The sequence below is a fragment of the Limanda limanda genome, chromosome 13, assembly GCF_963576545.1.
Source record: "Limanda limanda chromosome 13, fLimLim1.1, whole genome shotgun sequence".
Classification (NCBI taxonomy): domain Eukaryota; kingdom Metazoa; phylum Chordata; class Actinopteri; order Pleuronectiformes; family Pleuronectidae; genus Limanda; species Limanda limanda.
The window spans coordinates 15,668,674-15,694,435 of record NC_083648.1 but is presented as its reverse complement, the minus strand read 5'-3'; the positions used below and the strand labels follow the sequence as shown (position 1 = coordinate 15,694,435).

Below are 25,762 nucleotides of genomic sequence, written 5' to 3'. Positions count from 1 at the left end.
GCGGAAACCATGGATTTAATCCAGTTTATGAGTAATCACAGCTTGTTTTTCTGCAAGTTATTGCATTGTTTGTTTTTCAGATTTTATTAAAAGCTGCTCAATGCTTTATTCTCTGAAAATAAAGGCATAAATCTAATATTGAACAGGATATGAAGGGGGTTCAGTATTTTGGATGCAGCCTCTTGTTATCATTAATTTGTTTTCAATTCTTTTAGGCCGACTCTGTTGTCACAGAGATATGTTCCAGATCTAGCCGGATGTGGTGTGTTGTTGCAGATATGTTTGTTTGCTCTCGTTTTTTTCTTGACTCATGTCTGCCACCCTGCATTCATTCCTGTTTGTGTTGTGTGAAAGTGACCTTTACAGGTCAGTCTAGTGAGGCGGGGGTGTAGGTGGATGAGCATTGCGAAGGTGGTGGTGGTGGTGGTGGTGGTGGAGGTGGTTGGAGGTGGGGGGGATTCCATGACTCTAACTAGGTCAGTTAAGACACACCTCTCTCTCCCCTTGCTGTGCCCCTGCTCTCCACCCTCCTGTCTACTTTCCCTCCGTTTTCCCCCCCTCTGCCCCCACTGTGACGCAATGCAGACTTTCTGCACAGGCCTGCTGTTTCTCCCCTCTGATACCTCTGAATCTGAAAAACACACAGTGCCCTCGTACACTTCACTCTATGACAGTGATGCTCGCTGCAAAATCGGCATATAAGCAAACCAGACTTGCACTTTTTCCCAAATGTCAGTCAAACCGTCTGAATCAGCTGCACCGAACGGATCCAGGGTTCAGCTGAGAGTCCCAGTGATTTGGCTCCAGCTTCTTGTTGTGATTACATAATGCTTCCAGCGTTGCATAATGTTTCAGGGTGATGTCAATCTGCAATCAGGCAGTTTCTCATTTAGAGTGGCGGTGAGGTGCTGCCATCAGAAACTCTGTCACTGTTACTGTGCAGCTGCTTGGGCAACACACTTTTTTTTATAGTCACTCTTCCTGTGTGCTGATGTGTGTGTGAGTGTGCACATGTGTGTGTGTGTGTGTCAGATATGATAAAGAACAATCGCCGTATTCATCTGCAGTTTTTTAAAGCCCATTAAATACTCAACTTGTGACTTATCATGCATCTGCGCGCTATTTTGACAATCATTATGAAATGTGCATGCTAAAGAGCAAACTCCAAGTATTACATAAGCCCTGCATACCGTACAACCATCCAAACACTAGATGGCTCTGTTTGTGCCGGCTGTGCTGTGATGACTCATCCAAGCGGTTACATATGAACTGAATGCTAAATCACCAATTCTCACTCATGCTTGATCCTCAGATGAAATGGGGGTACTTCAGTAAACGAGTGGGACATGAGGATGCAGTGATTTATATGTGATGTACAGATGAAAACAAAAATGTGGGTTGGGAATAATGTTCTATAATTAGCTGCACGACAAAACCCAAACATGAAAGGGATGCATGACGTGTGAACATGAAGCGGTCATCACAAAAGGAGGATTTTGCTATTTCAATCTTCCCTCGTTAGACAATTTCAGCCAGAAAGAGGATTGATAAGAAGAAACTGCCGTGGCTCTGAGTTGGAAATGAAAGAGAATTGTGATGTGAGGGAATAAGGGAGGATGAAAAGAAAATGGAGGATGAAAGAGGAGCGAGATAAGGAGTGTATAGGTGTCCACCACCCAGTGGATGACACATAGCAAATGTAGGTCATCAGACCAAAGACGGAGGAAGCAAGATGCGCGAAACAGAAGCGAGAATAATCACAGTTGTACGATTCTGGGAATGACTCTTCATGTGGATAGAAACGTCTCGGCTTCCATGTGTGACTGCATATGCATGCGGCACATAACCCAGTGCGTGTGTGGGTCCATTCACACTCCCTTGGGTGTAAATGGGTCAGGTTGATTCACACCGGAGATAAACAAGAACCAGTTGCCGTGGAAACCTCTTTTTTAGTCTTTGCATGGCTCATATTTGTGTTTGCATCAGATTTCTGTGACGATGTCGACACAGACAAAAGCTGCACAGCTTCTTCCACACTGAGGCAAACAGGCACTTTAAGGCAGTGATTATGAAAAGGTTCTGATCTTCAATCTCTCATGAGTGGCCTTTGGTTTTAAAATCTATCAACTAGGGGTTGTGGGAGTGGTTGCTTGTTTGTGAGGAAACAAAGGATGAGAGATGTAGAAGGGCGGAGGAGAGAGAGTGAGCTAATTTGTGACAGGGAGAGAGAGCGAGAGAGAGAGAGATTCACTGTCTTTCAAGACAAGTCTGGACATACTGCAGAAATTTCAGCACAGTTTAAATTCTGTATGTGTCAGCATGTTCCTCACACGCACAAGCAGCCATGAAGAACATTTCAGTGAAGACCTGCAGCCGGCATTTAACAGCATACATGAAGTGGAGCTCTCATTAGAGGGTTGCTAAGTTTGATTCATGTGACTATTTGTGCAGGGCAAATAGAGAAGAACCAATCTTCTTCTTATCAGCAGAGTAGAGGACCCTCCAACAGGCAATAAATGTTCATGTGCCATAGCAGTTAAATGCTACAGTTCCGTCTCGGTGGAAGGCCGATCAGTAGAGAGCACATACCTCCGCCAAGACCAAACAGTCCCCTAATGGAACCACATGTAAATTCACTAAATCCACATTTTTTATTTGCATCTGCACCAAACTGCACACACTCGTAAAAATCTGTCCCCTACTCATCAAGATCCATGAATTATTCTCTCAGAAATTTAGGAAAGTGTTAAAAAGTGTTTTTGAAAGTGAAAAATGCTTGGATCTGCACCAAAATGCAATGGCCTCTTCCCTGGCCCATACCTCATCCTTCCACTAAGTGTCATAGGAATTGGATGAGTAATTTTTGCGGAATGATGCTTAATAACAAACAAACGGATGAAAACATAACCTTCTTGGTGGGTTTAAATATAATGACTCAATGCTAGAAATTGGTTTGGAGAGAGCAGGTACAATTATTAGATAAATTATAAATTCATTCAACCAATATCACACATCATAAGCATCAGAATAAAATGTGCCTGCTGCACTCATCACTTCAAACCAGTGATAAGCGCTCAGAGGAAAAAATTATGAAATCTCTCAAGTAAAACAACCCAAACTGCTTATGTTGGAGTTTATACTGGATTACTCCTTAAGAAGCAGAGCTTTCCAAGAAGAGTTGAATCAGGGACAAAATCCTTGGCAAGTATCAAGTCAACAATCAGGTCCAATTGCCCTAAATTCAACTCTCCTTGGATCCTCATGACTGGATGAGAGAGGAATAAGGTTTCAGAGTCTTTTATGGTGAGGAAATCCTCATTTCACTGCCGGGGATTGGTCAGGGGTCAAGTTCAGGTGAAAAGATGTTCATGACAAACGATTATTAACAGAGGTCTGACTCTGGAATGCTTCTTCCTTCATTGCATTCAGGTTTTACTTGATTCATCCAGTGCACGCTGTGCAGAGAACCTAAAACACTTGTTGAATCACGAGACTTTGGCAGGAGCTTCACATTAGCTCATTTTCAGTGGTGTATCTGAGTGTTAGCACCCCTGACACTACAAAAATACACGGTTTTCATCCTGTAGGACTTTGGGGAGTGCATATGCTCATTGAGATAAATCTGTACACAATGACCTGTGATTGAACTCACATCTAATTTATAGTGCAGAGTTATCACACTGGAGAGCGGTGTGGTGGGTAAAAAATTAAACTGATAAGGAGAAACTAAGAGTGGAGAAGAAACAGATGTGCTTGAGTGAAGAGAGGCAACAGAGTCTTAAACTATAAAAAAAAAGAAAAAAGAACAGGGAATGAAATGGTTAAAATATGGAGCTGGTACGTGGATGTGAGGTGAAGCTGAGTGGAGGAGGATGAGCAGGTCGTGACAGGAGGGAACAGTGTTTTCACTCTCTCCGACACACTGACCTATTGACGCAGCCGAGCTCACAGCTCCGGATTACAGAGCAATGGCTGCAGGGGAGGGAGGGAGAGGAATTAATTGGGACTTCAGAGAGGAGAAAACAGGGAGATTAACCGAATGAGGAAAGAGGGAGTGGGGGATTACAGCTCTGTTGATGGCAGCCTGAGCTGGAGCCTGAAATAATCTCAGGCACAGTCCAGCACATGTTTATGTGCATGGATGTGTTTCTGCCTGTTGCGGATGTGACATTCAAATGAGACACAATGAAGGAAATGGAAGGATATGAGGGCGTGAACATTGTGTGTGATAGTTGCACGTTAAATCCACTATGTTTGCATACGAATGCATGCAAACCTTTTTTTTTTCCAACATGCCCTGTGAGAAACTTCACTGGAATGTAAGGAGTCGATGCTGCTAAGGCGGAGAGAGAGAGACTGGCCATGGGGCCCCACTGAAACCATGTGCGGCCAATCAGTTACAGTTGGTCCCTCATCCCCACAAAGACTCTTTGATGTGAGCGAGGCCTTTAAATTCAACCCAGGGGAGTCACAAGGCTGCACTGGCTGTTTGATCTGAGTCAGGAGAGAAACCTTATTCCGTCCCTAACAACAAGACGTTCTGCACAACAACTAAAATGGCCAGACATTAAAAGAGTCAGTGATATTCATGCTCGGCTGGGAAAATCTGAAAAGCAGCCTTGCACTGCACTGATCAACAAAATGTATATGCGTCTGGTGAGGTAACACTCTCAACTTACAGCTCCCATCCCTTATTTTCTCATGCACAATAAGAGAGAAGGTTGAATTTAATCCTTCAAGGTTACAGTGTAAAAAGAGAGATATTTTACAGATTGTTATCTCAGAGAGCCTTGAGTGATTCCAGGAGGGATGAAAAGGAAATCAACTTTTTTTTACCGGGCAGCCTTGTAGCATACACTTCGACCTCTAGTAGAATCTCTTTGCTTGATGTGCATGAGAAAATATGGGGTGGTTATAACAGTGTTATGCTGGGCAGACACATTAACATCAACCGGATGTCTGTCCTTCAAGGCTGCAGTGTAAGAAAATACATATTTTACAGTGGGTTATATCTCAGAGAACCCAGCAGGAACAAACAGGAGAGATATGATGATAATAATTCTCTGCAGGGATCATCTCTGTCCTTCACTGGCTGAGCAGATGTGTCACCTTAAATGTGCTGCTGTGGTAAAAAAAATGTCTAAACTAAAGAGGACTTAAGGCACATTGGACATGGGCTCTTCCCCCCTCCTGTGTGTGCGTCGCAGCTCTGCTTGTGGTCAAAAGGCCTATGACGTAAATGTCCGTCCCTTTATATATAATTTCAGCCGGGCTCCCACATCTGCTCCCTCATCCTGTTATGCTGCAGTTGGCAGCCTCCCAAAAAATCTCCTCCCAGCGCCTCTAAGCCTCTCCTTCTTCTTCCTTGGCTCTTCTTTCACCTCTTTTACTTCATCATAAGGCAACAAAATGTCTGCCATATACAAACCCATGCAGAGGACCTCTTCTTCCTCTTCCTCTTCCTCCTCCCGGTTCCCTATCTGTCTTTGCTCTGGCGTCTAACCGAGTTGCACGGCGGTTACATAAGAGCTAAGGTCAAAGGGTCACTGCCGTTGTCAAGGGAGACATAGAACAGAGGGGCTTTAGAGGAGATGTGTACATGGCGCGAGAGACAGAGAGAGAAAAAACATCAGACACCGACGGCAGAGAAGGGAAAAAATATCCAGGAAATGCCAGCAAAAATAAGGATTTGAGCATGTGTGCACGAACAAAAACATCAAAATGTTATTATCACTTCACTGCTGCTGACGTGAAGGAGTGTACAAATAAAGAATAAAGGGGATTATGTATGAAAAACAAGGAGGAGGAAGAGGGAAAAGCGTTTGGAGAGGAAACAACAAAAGAATGTGAGTCTCTGTTTGTTTCTGTGTGGGTGTGTGGGTGCGTGTGTGCGTGTGTGCGTGTGTGCGTGTGTGTGTGTGTGTGTGAGAGGAACAAAAAAAGAATCTGTGACTGTAGGTATTCTGTCCTCCCCTGTTCCACTAACCTAGTTTGAGTAATCTCTGCCTTCAAGCGGTTTCGTAACACTGCTGCTGGAGCATTGCATCATAAGTCCACACACACACACACACACACACACACACACACACACACACACACACACACACACGCACACACACACACACGCACGCACGCACGCACGCACGCACACACACACACACACACACACACATACACACACACACCCTCAGAACTCACCCACCTCCCCATCAGCACCAACAGTCACACACTATCCTTACATCAGAATGTCAATCCCCCTCCTTTCCATTCATAGATTAAAGCCGCAAAGATGAGCTGAAAACGTCCCTTTTAAAAACCAAGAGATTATTCATAAGAGGGAAAAAAACATAGGATAATTGCTGGAAAAATACCAAACGGTGCAGGCAGCATACTAACACTTAAGTTAAATAGATGAGATTCAAATATCACAATGTATTCCTGCTTTACTGACAACTGCCAGGTGTCTGCTGGATGCAACCTCAGGAGCAGCATCTTCAATACAGAAAGTAAATTGAGAGGTGGTGAGCAATCGTTGGGAATGCAGCTGAGGATTATTTATTTTTCTGGTCTGTTCTTCCTGGTGCAGCAGAGTGTACCGGAACAAAGCTCGTTGGAGTGCACAAGCTCAGATAAATATTTTACAGGCCCGACAAAGTCCCCGCAGCGGCACCACTTTGTATATTTACTACCAATAAAATTATACTCACTCACATTTCATCAGAAGACATGTGTTTGTGTTTGTTAACAGCACAACATGAATATTCTGACAAGCAGCCTTTCTGAAGAAATTGTGTCGTCTTTCATTTATGTGTTGGATGTGTGTGACTTCTGCTACACTGTAAAGAATATAACCCGTTAAATGACAGTAACTGGTAGCTGCAAATGCCAGTGAGATAACGTTGTTATTACAGTGTACCTACTCTATCCTAAAACAACAATTCATTAACATAAACAATATTACAGTACTATACTGTGCATTTAAATGTTTTACAAGATAATGCTCTAATATTCTGTTACCGTTATACAGTTTTTTTTAATCGTAATTCTTACTGTTATTTCCATTTACGGAGTGTTGCCATAAAATGTATTAAAATACTATAAAACGAATCTAATGATTAACTTGTTTTACATTTCACAATGATAACCTTTCAAACTGCAAAAATAAAAGAGTTTCAGACAGGAGATGGCCTTGAATTGTTTTTTTGGCTGCAACTACTGATTAGGCAAGTTGTGTTTTTGTCTTTGGTTGTTTGCTAGTTAGCAAGATTACACAAAAACTACTGGACTGATTACCATGAAACTTGGTGGAAGGACAGTTGGTGGCTATGGACCTGGGATGAATCCATACAATTTTGGTGCAGATCCAAATTAGGGGGCTTTTTTTCATTAATTTCTTTAACATTGTAAGATAGGGCATCATTCCACAATGATTTCTGAAAAAATGATTCATGGATCTTTTAGGAGAAAAATCCCTGGCATATTTAGAGGCCTCATATATGAGTGTGGGTAATGTGGTGCAGTTTGATTGAATTCAAAGACTGTTGGGCCTTGTAGAGATATGTGTTCTCTGACTGCCATTCTACTTATAGGTTATGTTTTCGTTTGTTTGATCGATTCCCATTACATTTTGTGGAGGGGTGGAACATGACCCAAGGAAGAACCCATTGAATTTTGATAAAGATCTGGATCAGGAGGCTCTAGATTTTTTTCTTCAGGAAGAATAATTAATGCATCATGACCAGGCATGTTTAAGGGAGTGATATGTATGAGTGTGTGCAATTTAAAGAGAATCCAAATAAAAACAGAGATCTATCTAAACGTGGTTTCATGAGGGGACGGCTTTTCCTTGGAGGAAGTATATACTATACTGAAAGCCATTGTGGTTTTCTATATTCGGTGAAGTAATTAATCAATTATCATCGCAATAAATTCTACTAGAGATTTCTGCGAAACGGTCACTTTCAACCTTGTGTTTTAAGGAGGAAGTTATCTCAGGTCAAACGATTACTCTGTGAACTAGGTCATTAAAGTAAACTGTGTTCATAAGGTGCAGGCTCTCTCTTAAACAAAGAACTTGTTGAACAGCTTCTTCCTGTTTGTTTGTTGGAGATATTTTTTCCGGCAACACCTAATAAAACAAGTATGAATCAAAAAGGGATAGTTCACCTAAAAATGAAAATTCACTCATTCTCTACTCACCACTATGCGCATGGAGGTGGTGGGTGAAGTGTTTGAGTCCACAAAGCTATTTTGGAGTTTCAGGGGTAAACAGCGTTGCAGCCAAATCCAATACAATTGGAGTAAATGGCGACCAAGTGCCTCGATGCTGCTCCTGTGATGTGATCCAAGTGTTTGTAAGTCCCAACATTCAAATTCAACTGGAAACAGTGTCATTTACACCATGTTTTTAGCCTGAATGTCTACTGAGATCCTTCTCTGGAGCCGCGCTCACACCTGGATCCCAGAGGACATTTATGCTTAAAACATGCAAACCACGCTGTTTCAAACTATTTGAATGCAGGGGCTAACGGACACGTGGATGAAACCACAGGAGCAGCATGGAGCCATTTAATGGTTTTTCCTGTTTTTACGTTTGAGGAAGTGGTCACGATTTACTCCAATTGTATCGGATTTGGCTGCAACGCTGTTCATGCCTTAAAAACTCCAAACGTGTGGTCCCTCCATCAGCATAGTCATGAGTAGATAATGAGTGTATTTTCATTTTTGGGGGGAACTATCCCATTAAAGACGGATAAATAGGCTGTGTGCTGCACTGGCTCCATGCAGCCAAGTCAGAGAGGAAGGTGTCTGTCTGAAAGGAGAACTGATTGTGTGTTTTCACCTTCCTGTCGCCTGTTGGAAGTGACAGCAGTTTGTTTCTCATCACTGGGAGAGAAGCAGCAGCACAGACTGGTCACTATCTGCCAGCAGCCACCTTAAGCTCGCTCCCGAAGGCGCGCGCCCGCCAGTGATGCGAGCGGAGCTGTCGGCAGTGAGATCATGTGAGAGAGTCCACGCTTGGAGAAAGTAGGTTAGCAGGGTAGACTGAGAGGAAGGCAGGCGGACAATCACAGCTCGGAGAGAGAGATAGAGGAGAGAGAGAGAGAGAGAGAGCAGCCAGCACTCTGCCACCGTGGGACTATTCTGTCAGAATAGAAAAGCAGAAAGAAAGTTGATCCGAATCTATTCGTCCTGCGCGTTTAGGATGCGATCCAAAGCGACTTCCTGCACTCTTTTATTCTGTTCGGACCTGACCGAGCCATAAAGGACGAAGGAAGTTTTTTTTCTTCTTCTTCTTCTTCTTCTTCTTCCTCCATCTTCTTGTTTGTGTGAAAGCTGCAGCCGGGACCAGGTGACTACTGACAGAGCCAGCGTCCTCTGGCTCCTGCGCTCTTCTTCTCCTCCTCGGTCCTGTCACCTCCAGTCGCCACATGTAGTCCAGTTTTTTCTTCGCACTGATCCAGAGACAAGAAAACTGCAACCATGAGAGGTGAGTCGGTTCGTGTGTGTGTGTCATAATAATGCATCTGTTTGGTTGAACTTGGGGAGGAAACGCCGCGGTGTCTTGTGTGTTTTTTTATGAAGTGTCTTGTGCGTCCACATGTGAGAGAGAACACGAGTTGAAGTGCGTTTTCCTCCCAAATGCGCATTAATCCCTCATGACTGGATTATCTGTGCACAGAGCTCCCGGGGCTGCATGCTCCACTGAGGTTCAGTGCAACCATAAAGACACGCAGCCACAACGTATCCTAGTCTGTCATGTGCTATCAAAACAAAAAGTATATTGGAACTGAGTGCACGGTGGGGGGGGGAAGTGGCTGCAGAGACGCACACATGTGTTGTTTGTGTAGAAATGGGAGTCACGTCGCACCTGTGGGTCGCACTGTAAAGTGTGCCAGGGGATTCATGTTCGAGTTATGCAATAAGGGGGAGGGGAGCTTATTGTTAACCAAAACTAGAAGAATAGAATTATGTAATCGAGATGATATTCGGGTTTTTCCGGTTTATTATCGGGTGAATTTAAAAAAAACGAAAACAGACAACGTTTTTGCACCAATCGCATAAAAAACACACAGAATATAGCCATTTCCCTGGTGTTTATTTACACTCAACCATCTGATTTGCTCATATTTCTTAGAATTAAACCTCCCCTGAAGAGTGTTGGAAGTTTGTACTGTAGTGATTTATGAAAACACGGACGTGGGCAACGTGGGCGTGAGGCTGCTGAGCTGTTGTTGTGATGTGGTGACTGTGCCAGCATGGTCCACCCAGTGTGATGGTACAGAGGGAGAGAGGGACCTGGCTGTTCCACTGACCTAGTTGTGTCACCCGGCATTATACAGCACTGGCAGCGGAGGGAGGGGCAGCGACTGTGGGAAGCGCCGCGCGGGCCCGGACGTGCAGCTCCATGTGAGGGCTGCGGGCGGCCGACGTGTCGCCCCCCCCCACCCCCCCCTGACACAGGCCGAACTTGAACTTGCGGGCAGCAGATGGGTGACATTGACGAGCTGTTTGTAGACAGACTGTGAGGAACAAACTGACGGATCATAAATCAATGATTCATACAACATACCAAAATAGGCTTAAATGTCACTTGGAAGTCACATTTATTTGAAATGTGTATTTTCTTTGCATGTGTCAGATCCACAACGTGTCTGAAAGATCTTACACTTGCATTCACCTGCATCCACTTGATTAATTTACAAATCAATTATAGCCTGGGTGCCAGACGAACTTAGCCCCGCCCACAACATTTTTTGGTCGGGAAGTTCGGTCTGGAGTTGCTCCGTTGGCGAGAAATTATCTCCGAACAGAAGCTGTTCGGACCAATCACATTGTCAGGGCGGGCTTTATACGATGACGGACAAATGATCAACAGTTCACATTATCAACTACGTCATCAAAGAGCACTTGGGTTGACTTTGTTTTCCACAAACATGCCTGCCGCTGGAGAGCTGAGATGTGTAGATGCTGCCATTGAATCTGTTTTAGAAGACATCGACAGCGCATTCATTTTGAAAGAGGAACAGAGAAACGCGATCAAGGCATTTGTAGATCGAAAAGATGTTTTTGCCGTCCTTCCTACGGGATTCATACGTCACATACTACGTTGCTCTGATTGATTGTAGGTCTATCCAATTGAGCGAAGAGGCATTTTTTTTCCTGGTGCGGTTGAAACACGCCCCATAATCACAGCCCAATGGAGCGGTCTCAGACTCATATTCTGACTAAAATCATGAGTATGACAAAGTCAGGCTAAATCAATTAATCAATCTCACTTAATTATTAGTGCCGTATTTTTCAGTTGCTATGTTTGGTTCTGCTCTCCTGTTGCATCCCTTGGGTTTTGGTCTAAGCATGGTGAACATTACAGTCCTTTGTTCTGCTGAACAGATAAAGAGATTATAGGCAAGTTGTTTTTTTAAAAATATTATTGTGGAGCAAAGAGATGAATGTTTGCACTGAGAAGGGGGGAGGGCTGGAGAGAAGCAGAGGGGGCCTCTGGTGGAGGGAGGTTCCCTTTCTGGCAGGATATCCAAAGGTAAACAAACCTTGGCCCTTTCTTAGCCCGTAGCTCTGAAAATGGAGGTTACTCAACTCGACTTGCTGTTTCCTCACCCCCCAAATAAGACCGTCAGCATTTTATTTCTTTAAGCCTCAGTGTTAAACACGCTTTGCAATAACGCATCATTTTTTTTAAAGAGTCCTTTCAGACATCTTGGCACGTTGACAAGACTTTTTTCTGTTGATGTCTGGACCCTGGACGCTTCCTGGACCGAAGAGCTCGCTTTGTTTATAACGTGTAAACACAGTGAGAGATCATGGGACTCATGTCATACACTGACACCCGCTGCAAGGGGCCTATGGAATTCTTAGCTCTCTAATCCCCCCAGCCTCTCTGTGGGCCTCAGCTTGGCCTCCGCTGGTATTTGCATCTCTTCAAAATAGAGCCTATTGATTTGAATGCTCTGGCAGCCAGACTGTGTACATGCATTTAGTGTCGAGACTCAACACCATTGTCCTGTTTCAAGGAGGACCATCGACAGGGAGGGAAAAGAGAAGATTACTCCGACGTATAGAGGGGGATCAGTGAGAAGATCTGATAACAAATGAGCTTTTGTCACGAATCTGAGAATGTAATAGAGTTAACTGAGTAATATGGGGATTTAAATATAGAAATATTATAGAACCACTCTCTGAACATGATTTCCAAAGAGAAGGAAAACACACAACTGCAGTGAGTTGTTGTGATATTCTCCGTGCTGAGCTGAAGGCCTACACCCAACTGTGAGGCATGACACAACAAGTGCTTGAGACGTACACAGCCGGAGCACACTAGGCCCCCACTCGGAGTGTCTCCACATGCTCAGTCTCCTTATGAGCAGGTCATCAACAACATGCAGGCACGCCATTGAGACCTGAGTTGATCTGTTGCTTGTCCGCATAGTGTTGTGACGCATGTTATAAGCAAACACAAACAACCTGATACCTGATTAAAACTGTTTATGACATTAACAGAGAAGTCATGCACCGAGGATTTCTGGGCATGTGGAGGGTGAAAAAACATTTTTGTGTTCGTCACGCCGCTGTGTCACTGACAGGACATTCGGTTGCAGAGAATTGAACTTTTGCAAGGACAGTCAATGATTTGTTTTTCTCTCCCGCTGCCTGTCCCGACATCACCTTACTGAATTAGGCTTTCAGAGATAACACAGTTTACACATTTAGCTGGTTGATAAACACACTGGGGGCAACCTGTCTGCATCAGAGCTCGTAGAGTGTCTCTTCCCCAGTTCATTTTGTGAAAAGGCCTTGGGTGTGCCGCACAAAGTTGCAGTCACGCTACTTAAACACCTTTCTTTGTTTGCCATTTGAATGCGGAATTACACGTTATTGAGTGCATTTCCTGCAAACACCTTTAAAATGTTTATGCGTCAGTGGTTGATAAATGTAAACAGGGGCGGCTCCTGGCATAGGCGAAGTAGGCGGTTGCCTAGGGCGCAAAATGCCGAGAGGGCGGCACAAGGGACTGATTTATCATGACGTGACACATGCAATATAAACCAATACATTAACATCACAACATCATCTTCTAAACCCGGGGACGCACCGGAGATAGAAGCGCCACGAAAGCTGTCCGCCTACTTTCCGCGCCCATGTTAAATAATTGGGCTGTTCGCACCGGCAGCGCCGTGCCGGGAAGCTGCAGGAAGCGCCTCGGCCGCTCGCGATCTGCAGCGATGGTTTCGGGGTCTGTTCTATTTTTTTCGCTCGCCAAGAGCAAATCGGGCCGGAAAACACACTGAAAATTTATATATTTTAAACGATATAAGTGATATATTAAATACATGATTGAATACACATACATATACATACAATATAGTTTAGCGAAAAAGTGACATGACCGAGACAAGCGTCTTGACATGCATAAAGCATGAGTCATAACGCAGAGGATCCGGTAATTTTTCAAAATAAAACCGTTTTATTTTGAAAAATTACCGGATATTAGATAAAAAACAGAAAACATGTAAAATGTTTATTCTTTCTGTGCGGCCCGGTACCAAATGACCCACAAATGGGCCTGTTGCCCTGTTGATTACAATAAATAGGTCTAAAAAATATCTTTATAGTGTTTGACTGTTCCTGCTGTTCATATTCATTAGATTTAAAAAGCAGACATAAAAGTAACTTAAAAGTTACTTTCCCTAGTAACTAATTACTTTTGTGGACAGTAACTGGTGAGGTGATTCCATTACTTTTAAAAGAAGTGACTAGTAACTGTAACTAATTACTAATTTTCAGTAAATTGCCAAACACTGCTTAATCCACACATTTGTCAGTTGTGTCTAAACAGACAGAAACACACAAGCATATACTCTCTTGTGTGTGTGTGGGGGGGGAGAACAATATAGAGGTAGAATCACCCCGATTGCGGACATCATTGATGTTTATTTTTGTCGACATGACATGATATGCTGTCAGTACAGCTGATTTCAGACTTTTTATATTTTTATTATATATTTTTATTATTTTTTATAGCTTAGAATTTTGTCTGCCTGTGTGTGCATCTGTATACAGTCCAAAAGTTCTTGGGGATGCATGACAATTTGCGTGTGTATGTTGGGGGGGGGCGCCGTTCTGAAATCTCGCCTAGGGCGCCAACATTGGCAGGGCCGGCCCTGAATGTAAAGCACTGCATGTATAAGTCTTCATGCATCGTGTTGGCAGAATGAAAAAAGGAGAAGTGGTGCTGATCTTCTCTGAACACAAGGAAAAGGCTGATGTTTTATGTCAACAATGATATTCAGGTTAAAGGTAAGCGTTAGTGTGGCTCCTGCTGCTGCTGTTGTTGGTTGAATCGGACATGTTTGTTTAGTAGGTTTTATTGGGTATTGACACCTTCACAACAATAGTTGCCAATTAGTTATTTAATAGATAAGTCAATACATACAGCCTACAACTAACTGGCAAATTTTCTGATAATAATTTATGTCACTTTTGAGGCAAAAAGTTAGTTACATATGATAATAAACAGAATACAACTGTGTTGTTGACACAGTTGTTCCAAAGTTTAAATATGTTGCCTTTGGCTCCAGGACTTTTGTTATTGACTTTTTTCATGTTTTTTCAGAGCAAACAATCCATTAATCAAGAAATAATGGATAACAGAATTCTATCACTGAAATAATAGTTACTTGCATCCATAGTTTTTCTGTCCCTGCTGGTTCAGCGACACTGTGTTACATTTCTGCACTTTTAATTATTTTTATGTCTATAATTGCAATAACTGCGTGACAATTGTTCATTCTTCAGGTTATAAAAGATGAAACAACATCAAATGAAGGAACAATAGGGAAATGAATCTCAGTTTGCTGTCTGTGGGTTGCATTCGTATATCTGCAGATCAAGAGAAGTGAATGTGTGGTATAGCAGCAGGGGTGGGTGGCTGGGCATCTGTGTAATTCTGGCTTCCAGCACAGGACAAGAATAGAACAGGTTGAAGCAGAAGCTCAATGTCAAAGAGAGGGGAGGGGGACGGATGGCTGACATTCAAGTCCTGAGTTTGTCTGCTTGGGAGCGGACTGTAGACAGGCATAGAAGAGGCTGTTGGAGTCCACATGAAATATGTTTTTTCTCTCGCAGCACAATGTTGGATTATTGCATAAACATCAGGACATACAGAAATAGATTTAATTGTAAATCAGAGATGTGTCTAGTGTTAGAAGTGAACTGGTAAGTGCAGTTTTCCTAGCCTCATCACCGCAGCCTGTCTTGGTTAATTTAGCTGTTACATAACACGGACCAATTTTCAAATGCAACTTATGAGCCTTCAGGGAAATGTTTGAGCGTTGTCCAGATCCACCTTAAAAGTGGTCTGCGGAGAGACGGGATCGCGCCTGCCTGCCTCCCTCCTCCCTCTCCCCCTGCAGTGGGAAAGTGTGTCAGTGGGACAGAATGTCCACATGAGCTGACAGGCCACAGTGTCGACTGACGGATGACTCAGCCAATGCCGAGGAGGCTCGGCGAGCGCTCAGCCAGTATGAAAGGGGAGAGTCGGCAGAGGGCGGGTTCTTGGTCCTGCTAGATTGAGTGTTGTGAGGAATGCTCACAGACTAGAGTTATATAATTAAGAGATGAGGGAGGGGTGGAGGGGAACCTGAGAGAAAAAGAGGAAGGGAGGGCGGCAGGGGGAAGAGGCAGATATTTTTCCATTGCATGCCTGCAGCTGCCCTGATCAGTTAGAGTATTTTAGTAACAGTTTCAGCAGAGAGAGATGGCCGACTCCAGCGTTTAAGGAGGTGGAAATTTGTGTTTTCCAGTAACTAAGAGTCCAGCAATTCCTCCTCAATCAGTGGCTTTCCACACGTTGTCCCAACACAACCGAGAAGGCACAAATACATATTTTAATAAATCAGATGACAAGGCGAAGGAGCAACAATCATACAATATAGTTGCTGTTGTTGTTTTCACCTCAATCGAGAAAGAAGGAGTCTTTGTTATATGTGCAAGGGTCATGTGATTCCCTATCTGTTTGTGTACTCTGTTCCCTCATGGGGGCCACATGAAGGGTGCAGACAAACACAGTTCACAGCAAGTTATCGCCTCTTGTACTTGTTGTGGGAGGGTTCGTCTGCAAGGTTGTTATTATCAAGAGAAAAAAAATATATAAATACTCTGTATATGACCTATTTGATGCTATTAAATCGCGATTTGGGGGTTTTTCATTGTCACACTCGGGTGCAAAGTGCAGGATTTGACTCAAGCACTGATGTGTATTAGGTTTCGTTACTGTGTTAATAATTAGACAATAATAATAATAAATATTTTAGTGCTTTTCAGTTAAGTCACATGTTTCACCAACACAACGAAGCAGGGTTCAGGGGTCATTAGGCATCGTAAAAGAGAGACAGGAAAGACTTAATAAATAGTCAAAGACAAAAGGTTTTATTAAAAGCCTCGAGCTGAAAGAAGTCAGTGCTGTTTGCTACCATGACATTTACAGAAACACATGATCACCCCTGGTCATGAGGTAATGTCTTGTGAAGAAGACTGACCTCGGGAGAAAAGGAGCTATGACACTGTCAGTAAAATATTACATTAGAATCTGTGAACAGGAGCCTGTGTCTGAAACCTGTAACACTGTCAGTAAAATATTAAATTACAATCTAAAAACATAAGGCCTCCTAGGGACAGGAGGCGAGGAGAGGTGCAACATAACAAAAGCCTTGCAGATGCATTTTGTATCAGTCGGAGGCAGGAAATAGACTTCTCATTGAGCCCAGAGTACATGGGGGGATACAGTAGTCTGACTGTGACTAGATAAAAGCATAGGGCAACCCTTTTCAAGGATGACAGAAGATACAAAGGAACGACTGTAATCTTGCCGAGGTTTATAGCCGGAGAAAACAACATGACAGCGCGACAGAAGCAGGACAGGACCAGAGGGAAGAGGCCTGAAATAATTAGGTTAGGGGAAAAAGTAATAAAAGGATGACAGATTTTATGTGTGCAAGCAAGGACAATACAACACACATAGTGTTTATCATTAGCATTGGAAATTGTCTATTTGTCCAAAGGGCTTCAGAGAAATGGAAAATATTAATGGTTTAAAAATGATTAACTGGGTAAGACTAGAAAAGGAAGAAACAAATTCAATTTTACGCATCAACACTGATATATAACACAATCAGCTGTTTCTAAAGCAGAGCCCAGATCAAGGAGGATTCAGTACATCATTTACAAGTCCAGAACAATATTTATCAAATATATTTTTGGTCATTTCACCCTAAATCGATAGGATAGTAAAGCATGAAATTGAGAGAATGTGGGGAAGACATGCAGCCACTGGCTGGGTCGGAACCGTACCCATGGAGGAGGAACCAAGCCTTCTTTGCAAGTTGAGAACAGTTGCAGCGCTGCGTAGACGTGTCAGAATCAAAGTTACACAACATCTTGGATTAAATCAGTAGTTCAGACAAGTCCCACTGACTCCCCTCAGAGTGAAGCAGGCACGGAATAAATGCCAAATATGGGCTTCTGTGCAAGTGTGTTGTCTAAATGAATGTATCATGTTTCAGGGTTGTGTTAGTGTATAGTTATTAACGATACTTTGGCAACAGTCCACAGGATGCCTAAAGCCAAAGATGTAACTCCTGAGCAGATGTTGGAGACTGACTTTCCAATCTGATGTGCAGCTTTCTATGCTCATTTGAGTCACATGAGGCTGCAGCTTTCTGACCCCTCTCTCGTCCCTCTTGTTTTCTGTCCTGCAGCTCAGATAGAGGTCATCCCCTGTAAGATCTGTGGGGACAAGTCCTCAGGAATCCACTACGGAGTCATCACCTGCGAAGGCTGCAAGGTGAGGAGCAAACCCGCAGGCTGCCGGACCTACATTTTAATCAACCTGTTTTATTTAAAATGTGCAGGCACTCATTATGTGTGTGTGTGTGTGTGTGTGTGTTTGTCTAGGGTTTCTTTCGGCGCAGCCAGCAGAACAATGCCATGTACTCATGTTCCCGCCAGAGGAACTGCCTGATTGACCGAACTAACCGGAACCGCTGCCAGCACTGCCGCCTACAGAAGTGTCTGGCTTTGGGCATGAGCAGAGATGGTAAACACAACGCACTGAAACCACAACATTTAGTTAAACTGAAGCTTTGACATACAAATGACAGGTTTAGTGGAGATTAGTGTGTGTGTGTGCCTTTAATTTAAAGCTGATACCTGGAGAATTCGAAGCCCTCAGCAGTAATGTTCCACATCAGCTGTTGTAGCAGAGCTCACCACACGCTCCCCTCTCCTGTGGACCGCAGAGAGAAAACAAATATGGTATATAGACTGAGGAGGTGATGGACTGTCATCATTCAAACTGGATATAGAAACAGGAACATACAGTACTCGCAGATAAGGTGGCAGAAGGAATCTTATGTGAGCCAGGAATATCTCACAGTTGGACTGAGGTCACAGCTACAGATGTGAAGGTTTTAGTTTTCACAAATGCAAAAACAAATGTTATATCAATATAAACACATCTCAACCATGCAGCGCGAAGTAACAGTTGAGTTCATTTCAATAAAAACTCATGTATTTTCTTGTTCTCTTTGCAGCCGTGAAGTTTGGTCGCATGTCAAAGAAGCAGCGCGACAGCCTCTACGCCGAAGTGCAGAAGCACCAGAAGTCCCAGGAGTCTGCGAGCTCTGGAGGCAAAGGCTCCACCGCTCTGTCTTCACCCAGGGACGAGGGAGTGTGCGGAGGCAGTGGGGAGGACGGGGAGGAGGACCTGAGCCGGTCCTACAGCAGCGGCGGCTCCAGCTCCACCATCAGCGACCTGGACGACATCGCAGCGCTGCCTGACCTCTTCGATCTGCCGCTGACCCCCGAGGAGGCCAGTGAGTACTGCAGCCTGGAGCTGCTCGGCGGGGGCACCAGCACCGGCAACACCTCCAACTCATCATCCTCCTCCGCTTCCTCCTCCTCATCCTTGTCCAATCAGAATTCCCCTCAGCCGACGGTACTGGACGGGACAGACGCCACTGGGATACAGCTACTGCACACACACTCTCACACGCATGTGCTGCTGGGACACACACTGCTGGACCATCTGCCTGATGACTGCTCAATAACAGAACTTGGTGAGTCTAAACGATATAGTGTCACTGAATTTCCTTTTATTCAAACCTTTACAAACAGTGTGTGTATAAGTTATTCTCAGTGTATATTAGCAAGCCCTTTTGCAACTAAATAGAAAATCAGGCCCTAATAAAAGGTTGCAGTGTTTGTATGGTCTGCTTTTTGTAATGTGTCATACTGCTCGCATTTTTCACTTCCTGCTTTGTGCTCTGCAAACTAAAAACTTCTGTAAATCGATTCATATTAAAACTGTCCTGAGCAGCTCAGGGACCATAAATCCTTTGTTGTGAAACATTTACTGCAACTGCGTAGTATTTATAACAGCAGTAAACACGACAAAACAGAATGAATCATTAATAATAAATCAATGACCGAGAAGAGACTTGCTCCGTAGAGAGACTATGGCATGGGGATGCTCTACGGGAAAACAAACTGCTCTACAAATGTCATATGGGTAGTGTTCATTTACTTTAGTTTTATCACCTGACCATTATCTGAGTACTGGATTAGGAACTTACAGTACATTATCAGGGGCAGATCAAGCATTAAAGCTGTAGTGGTATTTATTTTTAAGAGGTTGGAGACATCTTTCAGAGCTGGTGTCTCTGGAGGCCTTGAGGAAGAGTGCATTTGTTTTTTATTTGACATCTTGTCGGCAACAACAAACTGCAACGAGGTTTTATAAGGGTCTCTGGGGACTTTTAAAAGAAGCTGTAGGTAAATATTGCGGCTGCTGGATATAACAAGTGCAGGAGGTGTAGGAGATGCTAACTTCTGCTAAAACAAGCTGAGCACTCAGTAGCGCTCTCTGTCTTTTTGGGGACCAACAGCTTTGCAAAGCTCATTAGTTCCTTACTCAAGATCACACTAATGCCCTGGTCTGTGAATAGGTGCAGTAAACAACACCCGTGTTCCACCCTGCCGCTATCTCTCAAACCTACTGCCACCCAAAATAATCTGTGTGAGTGAGACAACACTGATGTTTGTGCTTATTTTGTTCCACAGAGCGCATCACTCAGAGTATTGTGAAGTCTCACTTAGAGACGTGTCAGTACAGCGCTGAAGACATGAAGAGATTCACCTGGGCACAATACACTCCTGACGAAACACGTGCTTTTCAGAGCAAGGTACACGATCAAGCCCAAAGCTGTTTGTCACAATCATCAGTAACATTTATTATTATTAACTCCTGTCTGCTTCCAAAACATCTTGTTGTTGGGCAGAGATTAAATATCTTTTACTGAAAATATCTGCAATCTGTTTTGTCTGTGCACACACTGAAGCTGATTGTGTATTTCTGATTCTGTCACTGTTCCAGTCAGCTGAGTGGATGTGGCAGCAGTGTGCCCACCACATCACCAACGCCATCCAGTACGTGGTGGAGTTTGCCAAACGCATCACTGGCTTTATGGACCTATGCCAGAACGATCAGATAATACTCCTCAAAGCTGGTGAGTGCACAGTCTACAGTACTCCCAATAAATACTTCAACAGACTTAATTCATACAGAGGAGCAAAGAAATTAATTCTCTGAAACTTGCTAACTTTGGTTCCTTCCTCTGCTTTGTCTCCAACCTTCTATCTTTGCCTTTTTTTATGCCATCTTTTCATTTGTTTTAATATGGACCTTCTATGTCCCTTCCCTCTTCTTTCCTCTTCTGACTCCATCTCTACATCTCTCTATGTCCGGGCCTCTATCTGTGGCTGACCTTTCAGGCTGCCTGGAGGTGCTGCTGATACGTATGTGCCGAGCTTTCAACGTCAACAACAATACCATCTTCTTCAACGGAAAGTTCGCTCCGGCCCAGTTCTTCAAAGCTCTTGGTGAGGAGCAGATCGGGTGGGAATGTAAATTGGGTCACGCCTCTAAGACATTCAGATAATTGACGGGGTCACACATTGAAGTATCTTATGCATCTCGGGCCTTATGTAAGCTCGAAAGTCTTGCGCTTTTTTTTCCTTTCGCACTGTGCACTAATTGCTGTCAGAACACACCAGCTGTGTATGAAAATGCCAGGGCTCTCACTGTTCTCAATCCATTATTGACACAGATGCATCTGCAACGACTCATCATTTTAAATAACACATACCATAACTGTGCTTATTCTTCTGAACATTTTTCCATAAGAAATACGTTTCCGTCTCGTCAACAGCAGTTTGTTGAAGCTGAATCGTCTACTAGCTGTTTAACAATACACCCTAATTGAGGAATAGAAAAAAACACTTAAGGGCACATGAAAACAGTGTGATCAATTTAAGAGAACAATTTGCCATTTCTAATATTAAATGATGGATAGTGTCTGTCAGTACAGCAGATTGACTTTTTCAGTGATTCTGTCTCTGCTGTCACCATGACATTTCACAACATTTTCATAGCATCAAATTAAATCCAAAGTTATATTTGATGTATACTAGGCAGGATTTATAACCTGCACTGCAGCCAGCCACCAGGTGGTGATTGAGACACTCTGGCTTCACTTTTGGAGAGCAGTCATTCCGTCCGTCTTTATAAACACTCTATGAGTAAGACATGGTATTTTCATTGTCGGCCACAGTAGCTCAGTTATACACACCAGTTTATCCTACATCAGTTGTCATTTTAAGGACCATTTAGGTCGTCAGACTGTTGTTTTTGACAGTGAATTAAATCAATATCCTGTGTCTTTGCAGGTTGTGATGACCTGGTCAGTGCAGTGATCGACCTTGGAAAAGGACTCTGCCGTCTGCAGCTGTCTGATGAAGAGATGGCTCTGCTCAGCGCTGCCGTCCTTCTTTCCCCAGGTGAATATTCTTTCTTCTATTTCTATTTCTCGCCCACAGATACTTTCATAAACACAAACATGGTCAAGAGGGAAGCAGCTATCATATTCTGGAATAACAGCAGTCCGTATGTTTTGTCCTTGCTAAAGGAAGAAACACTGACTATAAGATGTCCATTTTCAACATAACATTCTAAACAATATGTTTGTTGTTGACGATATCTTTCTAATGTAGGTTTTTAGTTCACTATTGCAGATTGATATACTTTTAATGATTTTGCATCGTAAACATTTTCTTTTTGGGGGAAGTATCGAAGTATTCACATTTGGTAATTTTTGTTTTGTTTTGTTTTGTGGGTGGTTCCAAAAGCTGTCACCTTAGGTTAGAATCTTTTCCTCATTGTCAAGATCCCATTATATCAATAAAATAAATAAACCTAAATATATAAACACTTTAACACTTATATACACATGGAATTTTAAATATTGTTTATCATAATTATTTGTCACTTTACAGCAAGTGTGTGTTCTTTGCACCCTTGATACCTTCGACCTGTGTTTACCTATATTGAAGAACTTTATTTGATACTACTTTTGCTTATTTTTACATTTTATTAATATTGTTATTATTATTGAATTGATTTCCCTTTGTAAATTTTCATAACAGGAACAACTTGATTTGTTGTACTTAATGCAGGATGACAATAACGTTCTTGAATGTTGAATGAAGGGCTTACACAGAATACAGTCAGCATGGTGTAAGGTCATTTGATTTTAACAGCTGTAAAGCTACTTAAGGAGAATTAAACAGAGGAAACTGTATGTTAAAGGTAAATCCTTTTCTCCTGTAGATCGACCCTGGTTGACAGAAGGCCAAAAGGTTCAGAAACTCCAGGACAAGGTCTACCTGGCTCTGCAGCACAGTCTACAGAAGAGCAGTGCTTCTGAGGAGAAACTGGACAAGGTAAAGCCAAACAGTCACAACTTCTACTTCTGTAACGTGTACAGTTGTGTGACAGACCCAGAAATTTACATTTTCTATCTCCTCTGTCCCCTCAGATGATGTCCAAGCTGCCCACAATGAAGTCTATCTGTAACCTCCACACCGACAAACTGGAGTTTTTCCGTTTGGTTCACCCAGAGATCGCCTTCAGCTTCCCGCCACTGTACCGGGAAGTTTTCGGCAGCGAGATGTCTCTGCCGGATTCCACAGACAGCTAGACAGATAGATAAACACACAAGAGAGATGGAGAGAGTGTATTGAGGGGTAGGGAAGCAAAAAGCAGAGACAAAGAAGGATAGAGATGTTGAAGCTCAAAAACCAGCAGTTAAGAGACAATCAAGGACTTGTAATACTTCGTCTCCCATGATCCCAAACTATACCTCCACTTTCCCAGCAGGCAAAGCACCTTACACTACAGGCCACACATGCTTATGGTCCTCTGCATATTGTAGCATTAACAACGAGCGGATGGACACCGTAAAATAATGACAACACAGCAGCCCGCTTAGCATGAAACAGCTCCAAGCTCTAGGACTTGTTTTAAGATCAGATCCGCTGTGGATCACCCAAACAGTTATGAATGTACCTCATTGATGAGCACCAGTGCACAAGCCAGAACCCAACAACCGTGAATGTACGACCCCTGCCACTCCAAGACACGTCATGCTAGAATGAAGTCATATTGATCACCAGGTCTCGCAGTTAATACAGCTCTCAGTCAGTAGTTCTCCCTGTAATAAAGCATCTCAGTATGGTACACCTGTGTATTCATTCAGACAATATCTGACCATGACTTAGGGACCAAGATCACAAGTCATTTTCTCTGCAATAAAACAAAAACACAGATTCGATATGACTCGAGGCTTAGGCTGACCTCCCACATCATTCGAGAACCGGTCTCACACACATTTAGACGGTGTTCGGTGCTGCCTTTTTTTGTAGGCTCTTGTAATGCAATGAGAAACCTCAGTCCCACACACCCCTTTCCTTGTAAATGCCACTTAGAGACAGGACAAGAAGAAATTATCTTTAATTTATATACACATTTATAAACAAATATTTTAAATAAGAATGTAAATAGATGACTATATAAGTATATGGAGAGAGTCAGAGTGTGTGTTCAGTTCAGAGAGAAAGGCAGAGGCGTGGATCGTGAGATGTAAAGGACGGAAAGAAAAGACGGATGCGTGAGGATACCTGATTTTTTTTGGACTCGGATGATTTTTCTGGACTATTTTTCCTCTCTTTGAAGGACTCTCAGGTTTTCGTGACAAAAGACCCCGTCCTACCCCTGACGGCAAACCCAGCTGGGGTTATTCGCGGTCATCAGGCAAGCGACGGGGTGGACACTTGTTGCTGATGCAACACAGCAGGGGAGGCAGTGTGCCCAAACCAAGTCAAAACAAAGAGAAAAACATTGCCTTCTTCTTGCATTTGAACTGAGAGTTTTCAGTTTGCACTGTGGCTGCACCCGCGCCCCTGCCTAAAGAGACAAGAGGACAAATAGGACACTAAGGAGAAGAGAAAGCGAGGCAAAAGATGACTTCATGAACTCTAAAATAAAATCAGACAAAAAAGGCTCTGCCCCCCCTGTTTCTAACCAGCAGTCAGAAGAGTAGGTGTTGTATAATTATCTTTCACTCATAATGTTTCAGTTAGTTAAAGGCCGGGACGATGATGGTCCTCATTGTTAAACCCTTCCTGCTGGTTGGAGCACCTGTATTATTGTGTACATTTGCTGTTCCTCTCTCCTTTAGTCCGAAAACCCAGCACTTGTCAGGATACCAAGCACTTATACTTTCCTCTTTCTCACTGGACACTAGTCTAAGACCAGACAGAGCTACCAGCTGCTCCCCTGAACTGGGCCTCAATGCCAGTAAGACTCACCCATTTTTAGTCAGTTTGATTACTTTTGTCTTTTTTTCCACGTCTGTCACACAACGTCACCCGTAACAGTTTAGATTTGTCATGTACATAAAGTAACACACTTCTGGAAGGATGTAAAAGCATTGAGAAAAGGAAAATGTCTTACTTGGGTTGCTGTGAAGTTCTCGAGCAGAGTCCGGGGGGGGGACCTGCAGTTAGCCGCTCAGGGAGCTAGCTGTGATCCCTCATCCCTTTATTACCAGTGTCGTCTTTTAGCCTTGTACTCCTCACACCTTTGCACCTAAGATGAGACCCGTAACCATAATCACTGTGGACGTAAGTTCTATTTTTGTGAATGTTACTCACAAAGTGTCAAAGCCCTTCCCGTTTGTCCTAATATTGTAATACTAAATTTAAAAAGCTGAAATTTAAAAAAAAGAAATCAGTTAGAGTTCAAAAATGGATTTCATTATTGGGTTTAATGTTTCTTTTGCTGTGATTTTCATTGATTTGTCAGTCTTTATCCACCTTTTTTCTTTACCTGTCCCCACGTTTTGTCTTGTAAAGTCTGTATCTATTTTTTTTTATTGAAGAAAGATTAGGAAGGTTACAAACAACAAAATAATCGTTTGTCTTCCTTCTCTTTCTCTTTATGACAAAATGTACAAGAGGTATATTACTAGTCCAAAAGTATCTGAGTCACACAGCTCGATATATATTGTTGTCCAATGGGATACCTTATATGTGGTTTTAAGAATGTAATAAATTGTTTCATTTTCTTTTGAAATGTTTCATTGGGTATCATTTAATCTTGAGTTTTTGCTTTCATATCAACAGTGTGTCTCTGCATGTTAACTTAACAGATGATGTCTTAAATCATTTGATCTAAAATTGTACTGTGCATACTCTATTATATCAATGCCGTTGGATAGCTGTTAATGGATTCTCAAAAAATGTATCAGCAGGAATTGATCCGCAGCTCATTAGAGGCATCAATCGATCA

The 25,762-nt window shown here is 43.0% G+C and overlaps 1 protein-coding gene across 1 annotated transcript; it reads left to right on the top strand.

Annotated features, from left to right (window-relative positions):
• The first annotated feature begins 9,018 nt into the window (after positions 1 to 9,018).
• LOC133018560 (nuclear receptor ROR-beta-like) lies at positions 9,019 to 25,546 on the top strand. Its single transcript, XM_061084955.1, has 10 exons — positions 9,019 to 9,490; positions 17,775 to 17,860; positions 17,971 to 18,112; positions 18,609 to 19,133; positions 20,137 to 20,258; positions 20,450 to 20,582; positions 20,848 to 20,955; positions 21,802 to 21,912; positions 22,742 to 22,854; positions 22,950 to 25,546. The coding sequence occupies exons 1-10, from the start codon at positions 9,484 to 9,486 to the stop codon at positions 23,109 to 23,111; spliced, it is 1,509 nt and encodes a 502-aa protein (XP_060940938.1). The 5' UTR covers positions 9,019 to 9,483; the 3' UTR covers positions 23,112 to 25,546.
• Positions 25,547 to 25,762: the final 216 nt, after the last annotated feature.